General features: G+C 48.3%; 7 protein-coding genes and 1 non-coding gene across 8 annotated transcripts; 4 read left to right on the top strand and 4 right to left on the bottom strand.

Annotated features, from left to right (window-relative positions):
* Positions 1–233: 233 nt before the first annotated feature.
* Positions 234–313, bottom strand: TrAtP1_010430. The gene has a single exon. It is a non-coding gene; the product is annotated as a tRNA-Arg (tRNA).
* A 201-nt stretch (positions 314–514) lies between these two features.
* Positions 515–2,392, bottom strand: TrAtP1_010429 (uncharacterized protein). Its single transcript, XM_066114704.1, has one exon. It carries the CDS (start codon positions 2,223–2,225, stop codon positions 855–857), a length of 1,371 nt encoding a protein of 456 aa, XP_065970801.1. The 5' UTR covers positions 2,226–2,392; the 3' UTR covers positions 515–854.
* A 2,614-nt stretch (positions 2,393–5,006) lies between these two features.
* Positions 5,007–5,516, top strand: TrAtP1_010428 (uncharacterized protein; the record flags this gene model as incomplete). The annotated part of the gene is made up of 2 exons (XM_066114703.1): positions 5,007–5,195; positions 5,259–5,516. 2 exons carry the CDS (start codon positions 5,007–5,009, stop codon positions 5,514–5,516), a joined length of 447 nt encoding a protein of 148 aa, XP_065970800.1.
* Positions 5,517–6,011: 495 nt separating this feature from the next.
* Positions 6,012–6,909, bottom strand: TrAtP1_010427 (uncharacterized protein; the record flags this gene model as incomplete). Its single annotated transcript, XM_014089724.1, has 2 exons — positions 6,012–6,414; positions 6,467–6,909. 2 exons carry the CDS (start codon positions 6,907–6,909, stop codon positions 6,012–6,014), a joined length of 846 nt encoding a protein of 281 aa, XP_013945199.1.
* Positions 6,910–7,299: 390 nt separating this feature from the next.
* TrAtP1_010426 (uncharacterized protein) lies at positions 7,300–8,818 on the top strand (the record flags this gene model as incomplete). The annotated part of the gene is made up of 3 exons (XM_066114702.1): positions 7,300–7,393; positions 7,453–8,442; positions 8,508–8,818. 3 exons carry the CDS (start codon positions 7,300–7,302, stop codon positions 8,816–8,818), a joined length of 1,395 nt encoding a protein of 464 aa, XP_065970799.1.
* Positions 8,819–10,279: 1,461 nt separating this feature from the next.
* TrAtP1_010425 (uncharacterized protein) lies at positions 10,280–12,136 on the top strand (the record flags this gene model as incomplete). The annotated part of the gene is made up of 3 exons (XM_014089725.2): positions 10,280–10,557; positions 10,663–10,836; positions 10,921–12,136. The coding sequence occupies 3 exons, from the start codon at positions 10,280–10,282 to the stop codon at positions 12,134–12,136; spliced, it is 1,668 nt and encodes a 555-aa protein (XP_013945200.1).
* A 2,022-nt stretch (positions 12,137–14,158) lies between these two features.
* Positions 14,159–15,550, top strand: TrAtP1_010424 (uncharacterized protein; the record flags this gene model as incomplete). Its single annotated transcript, XM_014089726.2, has 7 exons — positions 14,159–14,299; positions 14,367–14,526; positions 14,605–14,791; positions 14,848–14,908; positions 14,963–15,029; positions 15,081–15,142; positions 15,215–15,550. The coding sequence occupies 7 exons, from the start codon at positions 14,159–14,161 to the stop codon at positions 15,548–15,550; spliced, it is 1,014 nt and encodes a 337-aa protein (XP_013945201.2).
* Positions 15,551–15,848: 298 nt separating this feature from the next.
* Positions 15,849–17,918, bottom strand: TrAtP1_010423 (uncharacterized protein; the record flags this gene model as incomplete). The annotated part of the gene is made up of 4 exons (XM_066114701.1): positions 17,313–17,918; positions 16,871–17,254; positions 16,051–16,802; positions 15,849–15,991 (listed from the first exon to the last, which is right to left on the bottom strand). The coding sequence occupies exons 1-4, from the start codon at positions 17,555–17,557 to the stop codon at positions 15,849–15,851; spliced, it is 1,524 nt and encodes a 507-aa protein (XP_065970798.1). The 5' UTR covers positions 17,558–17,918.
* Positions 17,919–20,363: the final 2,445 nt, after the last annotated feature.

The raw sequence follows: 20,363 nt of genomic DNA, 5'->3' as shown, positions 1-20,363 counted from the left end.
GCTCTGTGCTGTCCCCCACATGGTGCGACGTTTTCTTGCTTGTTAGTGGAAAGCCAAGAGAGCATTGGATGGCATACGATGTACATGATGGAGAGAACAAGATACTGGATGTCGAGATGTAGCACTCAATGCAAGAGAAAAAAAAAAGAGAATCAAGACTGCCAATGTGGCTCCTTGGATAGGTGAGTTTTCACTTTTCAATTCATCCTGAATGACAGCAAAAAGAATAATCTTGACCGAGACAGGGGTCGAACCTGCAACCTCCTGATGTACTTAATCGTAGTCAGACGCTCTGCCATTGAGCCACACGGCCTTTGATGTTTGGGCGAGTCGTAAAGTCACTCAAGCAGCTCAACATCTCAGCAACGTCCATTCCGACGCGAGAAAGCAACAACCATCCGGGGGTCATAAAGACTTGTAAAGCATTTGTAACATTGGAATGACGAAGGTGTAATCTTTCTCTTTGGGTCGAGTAAAGTTATGAGCTCGTAACATATATGTCTATTCGCTCAGTGGCCCATCTGTCTAATGTGGGCGGTGTAAGTCCCTAAGTGCTTGCATGAAGCTGTTCGACAACTGTAAGTCGCCGGATGCTAATTGTGCAATGCATCTGCAATTATGCTGTGCTTGTACATCAACTGCAGTAACAAGATGTAGTATTTGGACAACTGTTGGACTCTTTGCAGTCTCACAGAACGTATCGGGGCAGCACATCAGTAACATGAGATGTTGCTACCCAAGTTTCAACTTCAACTACTCCCAAGCTTTTACTTTGTATTACAAGTTTCAACATGGCCTCTGTGCTCTCAATCATCTTTCATCTTTTCCAAATAGTCAAGTCTGCTCAAACAAAATCACAGACTCCGCTCAATCACCACATCCAGCCAAGCCCTATACCCAGCAAACATCCTCGATATGCTCGGATTGCTCCATCTCTCACAGACCTGCCTCAGCGCCTCATACCGATCCCTCACATACTTCTCTCTAACCGCCATGCTCCACACCTCGTCGTTCCATCCAGCAACAGCCCCCTCTCCGATCGCAGCGGCCAGCTTCTCCAGACAAACGGGACACACATACGGAGGCTGCCGCTGTGCCTCCTCCACACTGCCGCACCCCTGCATCGCGCACGCAAAGTACACGCAGTGGTCCAGCCCCAAACAGTGGCACAGCTCGTGCGCCATGGTGACGGCTACTCTTCCGAGCCACTGGGCGGTAGGGGCTTCCGACGGGATGCTGCTGCTGCTGCTTTCGTGACGCGTGGAGGTGGTGGCTTTTATAGCCGCGTGTAGAGGCCCGCTGTTGGGTTTGCGTTGGACGGGCTGCGGCTTGGTTGTGTAGGTCTGGAGATGACAGAGCTGGTTGATGTAAGCTGCGCAGTGTGAGGATGGCCATGCGTGGCCGTTGTCCTTTGGCGCACAGGCGGGCTGGTCCCGGAACGTGGAGACGGCTGCGATGCGGCTGCCTCCGTATGCTCGTCCGGCGCAGAAGATGTCGCCGTCGCCTTCGTACATGTCTTGGTCTAGCAGGATCATGATGGAATGTGCATCAGAGGGGATGTTCTCCGCCAGAGCGTCCAGGACGTCGTTCAGGTTGACTTGCATGGGAGATGTTTCGTCTGGTGAAGCGCGGCAGCGAATGCCAAAGAGTTCTTTGCTCGGAGACTTGAGGCCAATTCGGGTCTCTGTATTTGAATGCTTCAACACGGCGCCGTCGTAGCTCTCCCATTTATGCCAATGAAAAGGCTGGTCGAAGATCTTGACGTCCATGCCGTAGAAGAAGGCGGATAGATATTCCACAATGTCTTGCATATCTGGAGCGTTGACTGCTTGTGCGTATTGTTCCTTTGCTGAATTGCAGACCGACCATGCCTGCATCTTGGACACGGTTTTGTCAAACAACGGGCTAGGCACAACGTAGATGGCTTTCCTCTCGTTGGTCACCGGGTTTCTTTCCTCTTCGTCTTTCCATTCGTTAAAGTCTTGTGGCGGATACTCTGGGTCTTCGGCTAGATCGTCACCGGGAAGAACCAGCGGTCCAGGAAAGGCCATTTCATCTTCTAGAAGCTCCTTGCTGGTGAGGAGCTCTAGCTCTTTGAGAACACGTCCATCTTGAGTTGCAGCTGAGATGCGCTGTCTCCTGTTTGGACGTTTAAAGCCGGCTTTGGACGCGTGCGGTGAGACGTCCAAGTAGAGGGATGTGTGTTTGCAAGTGCGGTTTGCCATGTGGGATGATGTGTTGACTATGGGATTGACGCAAGCTGATTCGAGTAATTGATGAATATACAATTTGGGATGAGAAACGATGAGGAAATATTGTATTTTCCTTTGTTTTTATAGACTTCACGATGTATAAAGACATCCTTGCTCTGATTGGCTTGGCGGAGGTCTGGCGTCCCAAAGTAGCGCTGCTGCCTATCTCGAGCTGGAGCTAACAGGAGGCAGAGGCGGTATGGCCTGGAAATGTTTCAGTTATCCTTGGATTAGCTAATGTTTCTTCTAAGCTTCTTTCTCTATTCTCTTGACTTAACCTGCAACCAATCGCGAAAACTGCTTTCTGCTTGTATCGATGCTTTTTGGTCATAAGGAAGCCTGTAAGCTAACACGGCATGACTAAGGCGCAAATGCTGCCAAGGATTTGTTTCGTATTTATCAAGCGAGATTAAGTTTGAGGATAAACCTTTAAACTCATACTAGAGTTACAATTCTCTCTATTATGATTGACTCAACTACCACCTTCAAGACGCGGAGGAAATTTCTCGCGAGTGTCATTTTTATCGTAGACTACCCTATGCACTTAACCTCCGCCCTAGAATATAATACGGCTGTCGTTTGTCTCAAGCTATTGCTACAATAGCAAGTGCTACTTGTAAGTAGCTATTAATACAATTGCATGACCAAAGACAACTTAGAAAAAGAATTTACTAAAGTCCCTTCCTTGCATGCCCAATTGCCCAACCTGAGTTGTCATGCAACTCGGCAATTGTTAATAAATGCCAAGATGCTGAGAGCGGGATGATCTGCCCTGGATTTCTTGGCTTTGGAGCCGTTGCGCCTCTCGGCGCCACCCGAGGTGGGAAGCAGAAACGGCAATGGCGTACTGTTATCACTAACACGGAATAACTCAAACTATAGCCTTTTACTCTGGAGATCTGGAATACGAAGGAGTAATACATCTTCTGAATAGCCCTTGTGAATTGATTACTTCAATGACCAGCTATGTGCTGTTAATCTTATGCTACCGCGTGTGGATGCTGAGGCCATTGATGTGAGAGACGCTGGTATGTGTTCAGCAGTTGAGACTCCCATAGACCTAAGCTCACTGCCTTTTCAGTGTAGATGTTGATGATTGGCAAGAGTGGCTGGATAACAGTCTTTCCAGTGTAAAGAGTCGGATTGCGTGATTGAACAGTCATTTGTTCGTGTCTTAGTCACGAGTGGTTTTCATCTCCGACATAACCGGTCACCAGCCTCAAGCGTGAAGAATGTCCAAATCGTCAACACCCACCACCAAGAAGACCCAATAAGAAGCCCGTGAGCTGAAAGCTACTCCGCAGATCGCAATGCATACTAACCGTAGTCAAATTGATCTAAAAAAGAGACTATTTAGTAAATTGCAGATTCAAAGAGCGAGTAGACGGAGAGTATTCCGCAACCAGTCAAAATATTCAGGAACCGGTTATTTGGGTCGGTTAAGTGTCAACCCCCTTTTCTCTGCCTTCTCTGACGTCGCCATTCACTCGTAGGGGCTGCTGTTTAGCACTATTTATGTTGGGTTGTGTCCGGCCCCATACACACATGTCGATCAGGTGGAGAGCTGTGATGGGAATAGGAGCTCCCCTCCGGCTGGGAAGCTGAGGAGTCTTTTTCTGCATGGTGCGCATCACTATGCTTGCATAGACAAGAATGCGCTTCGAATACTTTCTGATCTAAATAGACTGCCTGTATACCTGTAGGCATATGACGCAGAATTTGACAACTCAGATTGATGCTTCATTTCACAAGACAGCTGGGAGCCATCTCGTGTGGGTCCATCGCAGTCGCCGAAGATTGGTGGCCTCTCATCAACTTCTACAGTCAATCGAGCATGACTCGATATCATCCCGGTACGGCATTTGAAAGGGCGTTTCCAATTCGCTCATCGAATCAATTCCATTACCTCTTTGGCCCAGACTAGCCTCGTGCTGTTGGCTTTAATTCTTTAGCGCCCAGCACTACGGGCTTGTCGATCGCGGGGCATGTTCTGGGGTATGAAGCTCTCACCACAATCTGCCCTTGAAGAAGTGTTTCGTCCAACACCATGTGCTCTCAATTCTCGCGCTTTATGGTTGTAAATTCGATTTCGCAGTTTTTATTTCTACCACTCTTCTCATGCGCACATTGCATAGTAATACACCAAATTGTTCTTGCTTCTCTCTGCAGGCCCAGCGATCGTCCTTATCCTGGCGAGCTGGGAAATTAGATAAAGCTACCCACCACGCTCCACACATCCTGCCAGGAACAGAAGTTGCGATCTTCACCGGAGGCCTTGGGCACGATGTCATTCTCTCTGGTCGACGACTCGCGAGTTGATTAGATCGGCAGATTGTGAGACTAACCCACGAAATATCGTGCCATCCTTGTTGTTTTGACACCATGTTGCTCCTGTCAAGAGGCTGGCCGTGGGCTCACATCGTGGCACTATTAGTCGTGATACCTAAGCGACCTTGTCAAGGAAGATCTCAGTACCTAGTAATTCTGAAATTCTTGGGTCCAGATATGCCCAAGCTTAATGTTATGACTGCCGATCGAACAAGATGGTAAAGGAGAACAGACTGTAGCGGTGTATCGTAGAATAGAGAGGTTGAGAGATATAAAGAGCACTGCTTCGCCCGCAACTTCTGATTGCTTTTCCTCATCAACAAGCAACTCGCTCTCAGTCACTCTTTTGCACAGCAAACCAACAACTTCAGAAGTTTAAACTTCAGTCACTCATTTAGTACCTTTCTCACTTCCAATACCGCCAAAATGCGTTTCAACCTCGCCGCTGTTTTCCTTGCCACCATTGTCGGCACTGGCCTCGCTGCCCCTCTCGCCTCCCGCTCCCTCGTTGGTGACGTTGGCAACCTGCTCGGCGGTATCACCCAGGGCGTCGTTGTCGACGTTGTTCTCCTTGAGACCCAGCTGGTCTCTCTGCTCGGCCCCATCGTCCAGAAGGTAAATAGAAGCCGACTGGTCACTCATTCCATGGTACACAAAGCTAAACAGTTTATCCTCTAGATCGAGGGTGCTCTTCCCCAGGCCACCACCCTGGCCTCCAAGCTCGTCAGCCTTGTTGACGGTGTTGGCGCTGAGGCTACCGATGCTCTTGGCCTCAACAACGTTGTCCAGATCGTCGGTGAGGCCATCGCCATGGTTTCCCAGGGCGTTCACTTGGACGCTGTCAACGCTTACCTCAACGCTGCCACCGGCGGTACCATTGTCAGCCTCGAGGCTGCTCTTGGCGTCAACAACCTCACTCAGGTTCTCGGCCTCTAAATGTGATATGGCCAATTGGGGGGATGCAAAAATCGACATCGGTTTTTGGGAATAGTATTTGCAGTTACGATTCTTGTTACCTAGCCTTACTTGCAATATACGAGCATTTTGGAGGTGTCTGGCGATTGAAGATACCCGTTTTCTTAGAATTCTTTTTCCATATCGTGATTCCCATTTCTTTGAGTCTTGCAGTCTCATTTAAACCCGCAAAGATTCGCATCGGAGTCGCTGCTCTGAGGTAGTGACTTGAACCGGCAAAATCCTCTCTTATCGCAGACTCCGTAAGAAGATAAGGGAGCTGCTTTTAAGACATGCTATGTCGCTTGGACTGCTTATGTTCCCATTTGTGTTGTGTGATTCCACGTAGGAAAGGCTAAGCTGGAAGAGCTATCGCTCAGCGGCTAGATGCATGTGTTGGAATTAACATTAGAGGCGTGGGGTTATCCATGTCCAGCGGCATTAGTATATATTAGCTCTGAGAATAAAGCTCTGAAATCACGACTTCCCCAAAAGTACTTTTTGTGGAAGCGCTTGGACGCCCTGCTGCTGCATCGCTACTCGAGTGTCGTGTACCTTGCGGTCAATCACCTTGAAGTCAAACACTCCGTCGAGATCTGCGCGAAACTTCAGAAGCTGATCTTGTGCTTTCTTGATTTCATCTGGTTTGTTGTCCTGCACGACATGCGCCTTGACCTGCAGTATCCACCGACTCTGCATATCAACCTGTGTCAGGGATTCCCAGGCCGGCAGACTCGATTTTGGTCCTGTAGGAGCTGCTGGCATGTTTGCAAGAGGAACATAGTCGTCGATTGGGCCGACAAAATAGTGCCTAGTTAGACAGAACTCGACGTCGTCGCGAAAGAACTGATACGTCTCCTCCACTGTTTCTGTCTTGAGCCTAGGCTTTGTTAGAACATGGCAGAAATGAGTTGAAAGGAGTGAACACCGACTGATAGTTGTTTTCCTGAAGTATAGACGGCAGCTTTCTCTGTTCCCAGAGCTCGACTTTCTTACGCTGGGCGAGAATCGGCTGACCACGAGGAGGATCTGGAAAATCCGTCCATCTCAGAATCCCAGGGACGAGGTTCAGATCGACTGATTCGGCTTGGGGGCCTAGGTCTCGGTCTTTGAGGATTTCATAGCGAGCTTGAAGGACAAATGACTGGCGAGAGAGATTCTGATGCAACTCCTTCCAGAGCAGGGCCGAGTCTTTGCGCATGGGTTTCTCAAAGGAGCGCTGGTTGGTGATGCCGGATGGTCGAGGAGGGCCCTGGAAATAAAGAACGCGGCTGATAGACTCCCATGGCTGCATGGAACAGAAGCCGCTCAAAACAGCGAGGGCCGTGTTGATGTCGCTGTCCTCGACCAGTGCGGTGAGGAATAGCTCGTACATGATGAGCCAAGGATTGATAATCAAGTCGTCTCCGATACTGCAGAAATCTGAATTGAATGAGATACAGAATGAGAAAATTCGGTGAATTTATAAGGCGTACAAAGTATGGCGCTTTGATTTGTCGGGGCTAATCGTGAGATGCTGCAGCACTCTAAGCTTCAATGCTTCATGATTCAGTTTGGGTGCTGGCGATGGCTTAGCTGAAGAGGTTTTGAAGCTGCACGTGACCACGCGCCACAGTCGCATTGCGCCGCGTCTGGGCTTCTCTGCCTCAGGGCAAATCAACCAATCTCGCGAAAACTGCCACGAATGCTTTTATTGTGCAGAGCGCCTCTTTTACGCGATACCACCCCGTACAGGAACCTCTGTAGCTCGCTCTTGAGACGAAAAATGGTCACGCAGAATCCACCCAAGAAGCGAAAGGATCCCGGCGCACCAATCTCCCCACCTCCCCTCAAAAAAACCGTCAAGAGCACTACTACAAGTATGGCTGGGTAGCCTTGTATAGCTGGCCTCTTCTCAGTGACTAATATCCATTTCTAGAGTCAGCCGTTGCAGGATTTTTTACACCAGCTTCTCAGAAACCGAAAGATCGAACGGTGTGGTCAGAACGGAGCCCTGCAGAGGATGTTCCCGCAACACTGCTAGTTGGCAGATACCAGCCGGAAAATAACGACAAAGAATCCCCGTCCAAGCGAAGAAAGATAGCTGCATTCGATCTCGACTCGACTCTCATTACTACCTCATCGGGAAAGAAGCATGCGTCTAACGCGGCAGATTGGAAGTGGTGGGATAACACAGTCCCGGATCGACTGCGAGAGCTGTATGAGAAGGAGGACTACCATGTGGTGATCCTTTCAAATCAGGCCGGATTAACATTACACTTTGACGCAAACTACAAAGGTCCAAAAGCTAATGCTCAGAAACGCGTCGCTGAATTTAAACAAAAGTGCAGCGCTGTATTGACCAGCCTTGATCTCCCAATGACGGTCTATGCTGCCACAGCGAAAGACATTTATCGGAAACCTAGGAGGGGTATGTGGAAAGAAGTCTGCGACGACCTCGAAATTTCTGAGGACGAAGTAAATTTGAAGGACAGTTTTTTCGTTGGCGATGCAGGTGGTCGAATCGCTAGTCTTGGCAAAGGAGCCAATGGAGCCGCAGCAGCGGTAGCAAAAGACTTTAGCTGCTCTGATCGAAATTTGGCACATAATATCGGCATTGACTACTTGACACCCGAAGAGTTCTTCAGAGGAGAGAAGCCCAGAGATTTTAACCGCGAGTTTGACCTAGGGAGCTATATATTACCGGAGGAGGACGGCATTATCGACGCTGAAGACGTGTATGAGCGGAAAAATGATCAAGACGTCGTCTTGTTTTGTGGCCCTCCTGGAGCCGGAAAGAGCACCTTTTACTTCAACGTCCTCAAGCCCCTCGGGTATGAGCGAGTGAACCAAGATACACTAAAGTCTCGCGACAAGTGCATCCAAGTTGCCAGAGAGTTGCTTAAAGACGGCAAATCTGTAACTGTCGGTGCGTGCTATCATATTTCCATGCTGCCATTTGTAGCTGATATCAGGCTAATATGAGGGAAATAGACAACACCAATGCAGATCCCGACACACGAGCTCTATGGATTGACGTAGCTAAAAAGGCCGGCGTCCCAATCCGGTGCCTCTGGTTTTCAACGCCTGTCATAGTGTGTGAGCATAATGACGCTGTCCGAGCGAACAACGCCGTATTGAACCCAGAAGCTCGACAGAGTCTTCCTAAACTGGCCTTTACCGGATTTCAATCACGATTCAAAGAGCCGAAGGAAAAAGAGGGCTTTCAAGATGTCACAGAAGTCAAGTTCAAATTCCGAGGCACCAAGGAGGAGTATATGCTTTGGGGCCAGTACTGGATCTGAGCGGACAATTTTTGGCACAGCTGCTGCTACACACCTTTAATGCCTAGAACTGGCAGGCTTACTATGTGCTGTGTGGTCATTCGGTCGGCCAAGCCGACGTATTGGTGCTCACCAACCGCCACAAGACTGCTGGCGAATGCTAATAGAAGGGATATTCGCAGCAGTCTAGATAAAAGCACCCAGCCACATGAATAAATAGCCACCATCACAGGACTGAAAAAAAAAACAGCCTACCACTGGACACTTTTCCGGACCATGACCAGCTCGCTGCCCCTGGTCATGAGTAATGTTTTGTGAAACGCTTTAGGCGATAAGCTTAGCGACAAATGAGAACACCACATCTTTGAGCAAAACAGCGATGTAGGAACTAGGAGCCACTCTTTTCACATTACTTATACGATAATTAACCGGCTTTTTCAACGAGGAGGAGCGGCATTTGGTTTCTCTATCCGCCACGCCATTGATGATGATATGTCCGAATCCGAAACCAGTCAATGTGACATGGTCTGATGTAACCAAAGATCTGGGGTTGCGCCGGGCCAGGTTCACCCCAGTCGCATAATACGTGAGTGCTACATACTTGCGTTTCTTGCGTTTCCAGCGTTTCCACGTCAGCCAGGATAGCGGTAATCGGCTAGAAGATAACACGGATATGGATTATAAGTCAAGAAACATGCCTTCACCGAACACACAACGGAGGTTGTCCGATTCCCCGCGCTCTCCAACTCGTGGCTTCCCCTCACTATTTAAAGCCCCGGATTAATTAGATTTAGACTCTTGGCGGGCCGCCAACCTGCTGACTAGTTTTGCTAGTCAAGACGGATCTACAACCAACAAGCCACACAGCTAGGCACCTATTGGGCACTTCGTCCTATGTAAGACAGGCCAGGCTGCTGGGAATCCGGCATGAACAGCATACGATGGCCGTGGAGCTGCTGTGGAGCACACGCTGGCGGCTAGCAAGCGATGCGCAAGAATGAACGGTTTGAGAAGGACGATATGCGGGGCTGGACCAGCAAAACTGGTCTCTACGCCAGGGATTGACACGGCGGTGCGCTGTTCGAGGCATCGGCCAGCATTCGGCCACGAGTTGGATGTAACTCGAGGCTTGGCTGCAGGCGCTGAGTGGTCTTGAACTATTGGAGGCTAAATCGGGTCTGGCAACACAGCCGTCCGAGACACTCCGACATCTTGCAAGTGTGGACACCTTTGGCTGAGAAAAGGCTCTTCGTGTGACCATCTGGGGCTTCTCTTGGGCTAAGGCTTTCTGCGAAGGATGTGAATGTGGGCGAATATATAAGAGGATGCTCCTTCTCCGCTGTGAGATTCCGGGCCAAGCCCTCTCTACTCGTGCGCATCTCAGGTATACTCTTTGGCCTTTGCAGCTGCCAGATGCTTACCTCCCTCGTCTTTACAGCGGTGTCAGCTTCTTTTTAAATTACTTGCATCAAGACCGCCGTCATGGGTGTCGGGGCGAAGAAACCCGTCAACATCTTCAAGTTGAAAGACTTGGGAGAGCCAGAGGGAGCTCTGAACTGGCGCCTCTGGTTTGCCGTCCTGGCTTTTGGCCTGCTCGGTGCTGCGCGAGGTATCGATGAAGGACTCATCTCTGGCGCCTTCAACTCGGCCAACTTCAAGGAATCCATTCATTACGCCTCGTATGACAAGGTTGACCAGGCCAACATCAAGGCCAATGTCTCTGCCATGGTCCAGATTGGGTCCGTCGCAGGAGCGTTGTTGTAAGTCACGTCACCGCCTCTTTCATGCATGGTCCAGCCCTCTCTCTCTCCACTATCGCTGCCACGATCAACGGCTAACGAATGACCACTTGCATTTTGCTATAGTGCCTTCCTGATTTGTGATCGTATTGGCCGGTTGAATGCCACGCGCGTGCTGTGCCTCATCTGGGCTGTTGGCATTGCTATTTTTATGGCTGGCGGAGTGAAGGGCAACTTGGGCGCCATCTATGCCGGCAGATTTATCGCCGGCCTGGGTGTGGGACAGACGCCGGTCGTAGGGTGAGTAACATTCACCCCACTTGTGCTGCTACTGATGCTATCTTCTTTACTTGCGCATTGTACTAACACGATATCACTCTGCAGTCCCATTTACATTGCTGAAATCGCACCTGCGTCGATTCGTGGCCTCTGCACATGCTTCTTTACCGGTGCCGTCTATCTTGGTATATTGCTCGCTTATTTTGCCAACTATGGAGCTCAGCTTCACATCACCAATGGCAGCCCGAACCAATGGCTTGTCCCCACCAGTTTACACATCATGATGAGTGGAATCATTTTTATTCTTTCCTTTTTCCAGTTCGAATCACCACGATTTCTCGTCAAAGAGGGCAAAATCGACCAGGCTGTCTACAGCTTTGCTCGCTTGCGCCAGCAGTCTCCTGACAGCGAGTATGTCAATCGCGAAATAGCCCTGATTCAGATTGGCCTTGACCACGAGCTGGAAGCTAGCCAGGGTGTCGGCTGGTTTGGAAAAGTCAAGGAGCTACTTCTCAACAGGAGCAACCTGTACCGAGTGTATTTGTCATCCATGGTTCAGCTTCTGGGCCAGTGGTCTGGCGCTGGATCCATCACCTTGTATGCGCCGGATCTGTTCAAGATCCTGGGCATTACCGGAAACAGTGAGTCGCTTCTTGTTACCGGCGTCTTCGGCATCGTCAAATTTGTGGCGGCAATGATTTGCGCTCTCTTCCTCGTCGATGTCATCGGCCGCAAGCGTGCATTGCTATGCGGTATTACGCTTCAGAGCATCTCCATGATCTATGTTGCTGCTTTCCTTACTGCCGTGCCTCAGCTCGGAACTTCCAGCGACTTCGTCCTGCCTGAATCTATGAAGGGACCCAGCCGAGGCGCAGTTGCCATGATATACCTTTCAGGTGTCGGTTGGGCGCTTGGTTGGAATTCCATGCAGTACCTGCTCACGGCTGAGTTGTACCCCCTCCGTGTTCGTGCCCTTGCTACGTCGTGGGCTATGACGCTTCACTTTGCCAACCAGTATGGCAATTCGCGCGCCTTGCCGGTCATGCTGCTTAACACCTCGGAAGGAGGAATCACGCCCAAGGGCACTTTCTGGTGTTTCGCGGCTGTTACTGTATTAGGCGGCGCTTGGGTGTGGTTCTCTGTCCCCGAAACCGGTGGTCGCTCTCTTGAGAGCATGGACCGCCTGTTTGACCTTCCGTGGTACAAGATTGGTCTGTATGGTAACAAGGATGCTGATGAGAAGGACATGGTTGTTGATGAGAAGCAGAGGGCTGCCGAGGAAGAGTTTGGCAACGTGCAGCAGATTGAGCACAAGGTGTAGATGGATTTGAAGCTGGTTCTTACAAAACTACTTGGCATGGGTAAAAAGATGATAGCAACTGGACTATCTAGCTACAATGATGAATGATGTTATGAAAATACTGCTACTACTTTTACAATTTCTGGAATACCATCGTGACATGTCGATTATCTCCAGAAACTGACGAACCAGCGCGGCTGAATAAAGTACGGATTCTTTGCTTTCCTATTGTTCTTCGTATGTACGACTTCTTCCGACCCTCTTCTCGTTATTGGCCCATGTCTCTATTGTCACAACAACCGCCCGAGATATCTCGCTGCTATCACCTAGGATATCGCGACCAGTTACCTATTATGGAAAAAGATTTTGGAAACGGGATTTCACTAGAACCGACATTGGGATCCCGTCTTATTCCGCTCAAGTCCTCTTCTGTTTGGTTGCGGAGATCTAATAGGAGCGCTATCCTTCCCCTCATTGTTATTTTCTATTAGCTCAAAGCTGAACCAGACTTATACACGCCACGCTGACGATCTCCGAGTCCTCATCCCATAGACTCCATGCTTGGCGCGCGCGCCTTCTCCAACATTTGTCCTCCACTCGCCCCTCATGCTTCCCCGCGTTTTATTTACATGTGCATCTTGGCTGAACAGAAATCGGTTGTCGGGAATGCTGTCTGCGGGAAGTGTTAGAGAGAGGGTCTTTGGATGTAGGATCGCGATTGCTTACATTGTGATTTTTTTCTCAATGTTTATAACAATCATTTAGGATTGTATTAACTTACCCATTTACAATACTAATGGTGAATGAGTGATCAGCCTCCGGAGATGAATAGTTAGCGTGGAGGGTTCCTACATACGGAGGAACCATAAGAATTGGAGACTGGCCGATCATCTCCGTCATATTATCGTGCACAGGCCGACACTAGCATCATCACAAATAGCTAGATCCGGCGAACATCCGTTCCATGTGGCTTGTTCTTGAGTCAACATATTGGCGGCTTCTCTTAAGTGCTTATCCGGACGTATGTTCTAGTCTGCTCGCTCATCTCTTTGCATCTTCTAGATCGAAGGCGAAACTACGTATCCTATTAGAAGGTATACCTTATGCTGCCGATAGCAGTAGAAGCAAACCTTTGAAATGCAATTGTTCGTTTACAAATACTTCTGTCGAAGGGTGTTGCTCTCTTTTACCATTGTACGACTAACTGGTGTATCGCTTTGGACGCGCATGGCTCTCTACTCTTTTGTGGCTCCCGATTCGAAAGATGACGAGTACATGTGGCTTTCCCTTTTCTTCTTTTCTTTTCGTTCTGTTTTCCCACTCTTTTGCCCACGAGGTCTTGATTCTCTCAACTGTGCCCTCTAAACAGTGCCCTCTCGGCCGTGAAAGTGACTGTATGCAAATGGCGCCTAAACATGTCTTCACATCTTGGCATTTCTACCCCGCGTAAAAACTCTGCAGATTGCCCTTTTGGTTACCGAAGCTAGTATTATCTGACTCTCCAATGTTATTGGACGCTTAATTAAGGCAATTCCAGCACATATGCTTAAAATAAAGCTCACACAACGCGGGTGGTTTGCGCGTAAGTCTTCTCAATTAGGAAGAAGTGTCTGGCTGTTATCGCACTTCACATCTGTTCACCGCATCCACGTGGGATCGATATTCGACATGAATGGTCGTGCTCTCTATTAATAAGCGATTCAAAATCCCTTTGTCTAAAAGATTTGGAATGGTAGCCAAGATTTGAGATGGTAGCCAAGACTTGACGATCCATTCGCTTAAGTTTCCTGAGCTGGTGATGCCGTGCATCTGTGCTACAAGGAAGAGCGATGTGCGGTTTCATCTTCGCAGGTAAACATCTCGTTTACGGATAGGAATGTTACGGTATGATCTGTGTCGTGCAAGGGGTCCACAAGATTTTCTTGGCCATCAGCGTGCGTATATATAAACAATGACAAGCCCAGTAACCTTGTGCGGAGCGTGTGAAGCGAAAAGTCTACGAATCTGCTCGAGTCTTTTTTTCACCGTATTTTGACGTTAATCATGCGCTCAATATACTATCTCTCGATTTTGCCTGTCTTCTCTGCATTCACGGCTGCCAAATGCGACGATAGTAAAGCGACAAAGAAAGCGTTTGACCCAAAGTCGCTTTCACTCAGAGAAGTCGGAGCCCGAAATACAGTGGTCAGTTGTCGAAATTGCCAATTCACGACGATCAAAGGCAGGAAATAAATCGACTAATGGCAAGCAGGACTGGCGCGTTTGGCTTGAGCAGGACGGCAACCCGATTTCCTTCTGGCACGACGTTCCTCTCTATCCTGACGAGAAGAATAACAACATCGTCAATTTCTACGTGGAGATCCCGCGATGGACAGATGCCAAGATTGAGACAAAGCGCAACAAGCCTTTGAGTGAGTAATGCCTACCAAGTTGTTATCTGTGTATGTTGCTAGTCAACATACGATGTGCTCACATGTGGCATCTCATAGACCCCATCTATCACGATGACAAAGATGATGTTCCTCGATATGTAGCCAGTATTTGGCCACATAGATCCTACCCTTTCCTTTACGGCTCACTTCCTCAGACCTGGGAGAACTCTAACATCAAGCACAATTTTACTGGGTTCCCTGGCGATAATGATCCGATGGATGTGGTGGATATAAGCGCAATTGAGTCAGTACAGAAGACACTTGAGCGAAGGACCGATCAGCTAATAAAAATCTTTTAAGTCCCGGATATGTCGGCCAAATCAGAACGGTCAAGATCCTGGGTGGGATAGCCATGATTGATGTATGAATTCTGATCTCATCTGCAATTCGAGGCATGGGCTTATCGCTCTCGCAGGACGAAACTACGGACTGGAAAATAATTGGCATCAACGTTAATGATCCTCTGTCACAAGTGGTTGATAGTAAGGCGCTCCTTTAAAAACTGGCTAGTACCAAGAACTGATTGCATTTAGCCATCGACGATCTCGAAAAATATCGACCTGGCCTCAAGCAAACCTTTTATGACTGGTTCGTCGTAAGTAGCCGTTCCGAAGACAAACCTTCACTCTACCAAACGGGGCAAGCACGTTGATTCGAAAAAATATAGTACTACAAACTTTTTCGCAGTGGCACCCTCAACACCATATTCGGAAACAAATACCAAGATTCTAACACGGCACGCGACATTGTTGGCGAGAGCCACGGTTTCTGGAAAGACCTCATCAGCGGCAAAGAAGACCCCGGGAAGATAAGCATTTCGCAGACTTCGCAGCCAAGCATTTGCAGCAGCTATATCTCGAGCAAAGATGCAACCGACGAGTTTGACCTACCGAAGAAATCCAAGATTGAACCCGCCGCGATGAGGCCTGCAAAGTATGATAAGTGGTATTATATAGATGAGAATTTTCGGATCCTGCCGGAGCAGCTTATTGATGTAGACTGAGGGCAAATTAACCAAGATAGAAAGAGTAAGTCAAGTTGTTACGCGAAGAGATTTAACATTATAAAAATGTTAGGGGCCTACTATGTACAATTTTTTGCCCTAGTCTATTATTCTACTCATGATGATCTAAATGCTATTCATGCGTGCTATATTACCATAGATCTTATAAGTCAAATACTATTTCAGATGCTAATTATTCGTCAAAATGCAATGATTACTCAAAGAGAAATAAGGGTAGAAGGAAGAAAAAGGGCCATTAGTAGAGATTCTATCTTCGTCTTCGTCGGTGCCCATTACTTCACTCGTACTTGTGAGTCTCAAACTTGCTTTTCGCCCGGATAGTCGGACCGAATCGGTAAAGAACAAAGGGAATGGGAATTAGCGCTAGGGCAATGAATCCCAGCAAGCTGGTAGCCCAGTGAATCCCAAGAGTTTCGTACACTAGATAAACTGTTAGCACTCTTTTCGCCAAGGGACTCACGACTGTGACATTTACTTACTTTGGATAGTGAAAAGGGGAAACACGCCGGCGAAGCCATATCGTGCCAAGCTGTTGGCACTGGAAGCACTCGCAACGACGTTGCCGGTATACGTATCGGAAATGTACTGGATAGTGCTGACAAAGACGCACAAGTTGCCCCAAGCAAAAGGAATGATGGCTACCGCAGGGCTTGCCCAGGAGATGTCCTTTCGCGCCGTCCAAGCGAACCAGAAGAGACCGATGGGCAGTCCAAAGCAGCCCAACATGGCGGGATAAAGTCGGTGCTCGGGAGGAATCTTGTGAGGAGGGTAATTGACGGCCTGCTTTCGATAGAAGAATATCTCGCAGGCCATGATGGTCGCAAGGCCGAGGAAGCAGCCGATGACAATAGCAAGGAAGACCAAGCCGGACTGCTCGATATCAAAATCATATACCAGACCAAACGAGTATGGAACGCCGCCAAAGAAGCTGAAAAGGGTGCCAAAATTGACGGCGACGTAGAGGCAGATGAACGAAACGATGGGCTCAGTAAAGAGCATGAGAAGTGGTCTAACAGCGGCCACAACGGCGAAAGTCTTGATACGCTCGCTCACAGGAGGAAGTGGGGGGACCTCAAGGCCACGCTTCTTAGCCAGACGGCGCTTGAGGATTGGGTGGAAAGTCTCTCCAATGAAGCAACCTAGTGTGATGGTGAAGGCGGCGAAGAAGAGCATTGTCCATTCGGTCCAGCGCCAGCCCTTGTCGACAGAAACGAAAGAGCCGATGACGGGTCTATAGGAAAGAGTCAGACCCTTGGATACAATCCAATATCAGATGTACAAAGAGATGAAGAAACTTACCCCAGGCCAGGGCCCAAGAAGGGAGTTAAAATAAAAAGAGCACTGACGGGCCCTCTTGTCTTTGGCATAAACGTCTCTGAAAGCGATCCAGGAGCATTGGCCAACACAGGAGCCCACAAGAACCCAGTGAGAAATCGGAAGAAACACAAGGCGCCAAAGTTGTGGACGAAGCCGGCTCCAATGGTGAAGAAGGAGCCGAGAAGCATGCCACCCATGATGACAGGATATCGGCCAATCGTTTCGGAAAGGGGGCCTCCAATTACTGGGCCAAGGCCAAGGGCGACGACGTAGAGAGTAAGGGGCAGCAGGGCGACGGTTCTGCTTACACCAAATTCCTGTTGCAAAAGGCCGACAGACGAACTGGAGATGGATGTGGCTATTGATCTGTGCGTTTGCTGTGTTAGTATCGCTTCTTGAAAGTAGCAAGCACAGTAATACTCACATTGTGAGACCCATTGTAGAAATAGTAAACACCATCATGCCTTTCTTCCACGCAGGCCAGTTGTATGGATTATGAGGGTCATTGTCCCAGTCGAGGACTTCTTGCGAAACCTGGCCCTTCTCGGCATCGCTGTTGCTGTTGTTGTCGCTGTTGACAAACTGGTCTTCCGGCTTCACTACCAACGTTTTGTCGTCTGCTTGGATATCTGAGGAGGAGCCATTCAGGACTCCTTCTGGAGAGGCCATGTCTCCTATTTTTTGTTTCCCACAGAGGCGATTGGTGTCGTTGAGGATACCGAGTGAGCTGAGCTAGCTGCCGGAGGACTTGTCCTTTTCTCCAGCCCCCTGGATGATTCGCCAAGAAAGTCGTAGAGCCTAGATTGGTGTCCTCCTCTTCTCCTTTTCTTTGCTCTTCTGTTTCTTTGCTTTTTTCCCCAATGACCCTTGTTGTGCTGTGTTATTGATGTTTTTCGGCGAGCGGGTTGAGCGACGATCTTTCAGTAGCAAGGATGCCAGTGGTCCGTACCATTAAATCAAGGCTTCACTCAGGAGATGGGACACACCCTCTATAAAAGAAACCGCACTCGCCCTGCTCAGCTTCCTTCATCCCTTCATTGCTAATCATATACTGTGGCACAATAAACGCCGGCTGAATGGGGCAAAGCCCAAGATCAACGGCGGCGGCCCGGGTCCGAAAAAGTGGACATTTTACGATTACTGAACACGAATATTGCCGAGGTAGGAAGCAGAAAAGAAAGATTCTAGCGAATGGCATTGCGCGAATGGGTAGCGCTATGCCGCTTTGGAGATTGATGATTACTATTCAATATTTTCAATGCTGCTTAGACATCAAGAAAGGTATCTGATTAGCTGGTGACTTCATTTTTCTGCTTGCAGGATTCTATGAGGGACCATCTTTGTGATAACGTAACGGCTAGATTCCAAATGGAGTTGCAAAATCCGCAAGCTTGGGCACCGGACTATGCAAAGAATATTAATTTGGCCTCAAGGGAGGAAACAAAAAAACGGCCGATCCGAGTGCGAGCGATACATGGCTTGGCGACTCGATAAGAAAACAAGGCGTCGCCACAATATTGCCCGGGTTCTGAGCTTTTTATGATTAGGTATACGTTGGTGGGCTAGGATTGATAGGGATCTAAAAATCGGTAAACGTGCTCGTGGAGATGGGAAAGATGTTTAACCAGGCAGCCCCGTTTTCGAGAGGGATGCATATCACTTCTATTTTTGCTTCGTATAAAGTCGTGTCACGATTTGGAGCATCAAAGTCATGTGTTTATCTCTCAAGTCATACGACTGCCGTAGATTATTCGGCGCGCTATGATACCATAACCGGGGTTGAGCATCTCTATTCTTCAAATCCCTATCAGCCCTGTCGGCGGACAATTCCCATCAGCCGCGTATTCTTGCCCTCTGGGACAAGGACTCCAAGTCTAGAAACTGCATTGACGCATTTGTTCAATGATACCATCAAACTTGTTCCTGATATATATAGCGTGCTTCTTGGCTTCAGCGATATATTGGCCGAGGTTCAGTAATCGTCGGCCATTCAGCTGGAAGCGAGGCAGCCGAGAAGAAAAGCGACGGCCGAGTCAGTTTGATACTAACACTGAAACTTAATCTGAACTCATATGCGATCAAGTGGAGCTTAGAAATCACTGAGAATAGTTTGGTAAATCCTATAGCGTGCTAGACATTTATTGAGCTTAGAGCATTGCGCAAGTGGGAAAGCCGATTTCTCGATTACTTTATTTTTCCCCGAGACGTAAAAGCTCAAGTCATAGCTAACGGCTACCGGACATGCATAAGAGCCGGGCCGTAGCGTTGGTAGACGAAGGATTACGAAAGAGGCATGGGATGTGTAAGCAAGAAGAAAATTAGGTTTAGGATTAAGTGAAGAAGATGTTAGGCCTTGACTTTCATATCAATTCGACTTTGCCGTCACTTGGAGGCGATTCAATGCGCATTCTTTATTAGGGGTCACACGAAGCCCCGAGGAGCGCACACTCTCGTTCCAGGACTACACGTATCTATATGCCCTTCTGTATCTGGAATCTAGTCTGAAAACAGACATGCCTCTTCTTTTAACCCAACACCAAATCTTGACCTGAATGTTCAGTAAAAGCTCAGCTAGCACATACGCGCGCGGGGACAAAAAGGGAGAAGGGGAGAGAAAGGGATACCTCTTATTAGGCTGTTCTTTTAGGAGAAGACATTTCTGTGTTATTTTTGATGAGTGTATATACTTAATATGCAATCTGCAAATACAAAGCTGTAAGAAGCATCGTTGTTCTTCAAGTAGCTAATACATCAATCCACTGATCCATTGTGCTTGTATACATGGCTCCCCGGGAGTTGGACATAAACTTGTGAACGTTTGGTAATAATAAAACATTGCTCGTTGAACTTGAATTCCTTCTTTGTATTTTTGCCTTCAACTTTCGACATTTTGGAATTTTTCATGATAATTGAGAGATGATATGCTTGTAGGGGAGAAAATGTATATTCAGCACCAAGCCAGGGAAGAAAATTTGTACGTATAAATCTTTGCGTAAAAGAATACAAACAAATGTGCACCTAGCTGTTATTGTAGGGTCAGATTGTCTACGCGGTATATATCAGCGCCCTCCCTACCTGCAGCAAGTCACAATTCTGCTTCACTGCTTAGATTTCAGGCGACTCGACACTTTGAGTACGGGTTTAGATTGTATGTATCAAACACATCAGCGCTTAACAGCAGTTTCGGTGAATATCGGAAGGCTGTATAATGCGTTCTATTGATCAATGTATGAGTTACACTGTGACTTGTACACAAAAGACCCCTCTCTCGCCTCGTACAAAGGACGCATGGCGCGTAGAGAGGGAGGATGCATGCGATAACGCGCCGAGAAGCACTACCACACCTTCTATTTGGCTGCACCATCCATCCAAACGGAAGGCATTCTTCGTACTCGTTTGTTTGCATCCAAGTACCCGCTACAGTGTCACGTATGCCAGCTAATACGTGGTGTTACAGATTTCTGACTATATGTAT

This window comes from Trichoderma atroviride, chromosome 5, assembly GCF_020647795.1.
Source record: "Trichoderma atroviride chromosome 5, complete sequence".
NCBI classification, from domain to species: domain Eukaryota; kingdom Fungi; phylum Ascomycota; class Sordariomycetes; order Hypocreales; family Hypocreaceae; genus Trichoderma; species Trichoderma atroviride.
Note: the sequence above shows the minus strand (reverse complement) of the source record. Positions and strands in the feature narration are given on the sequence as shown.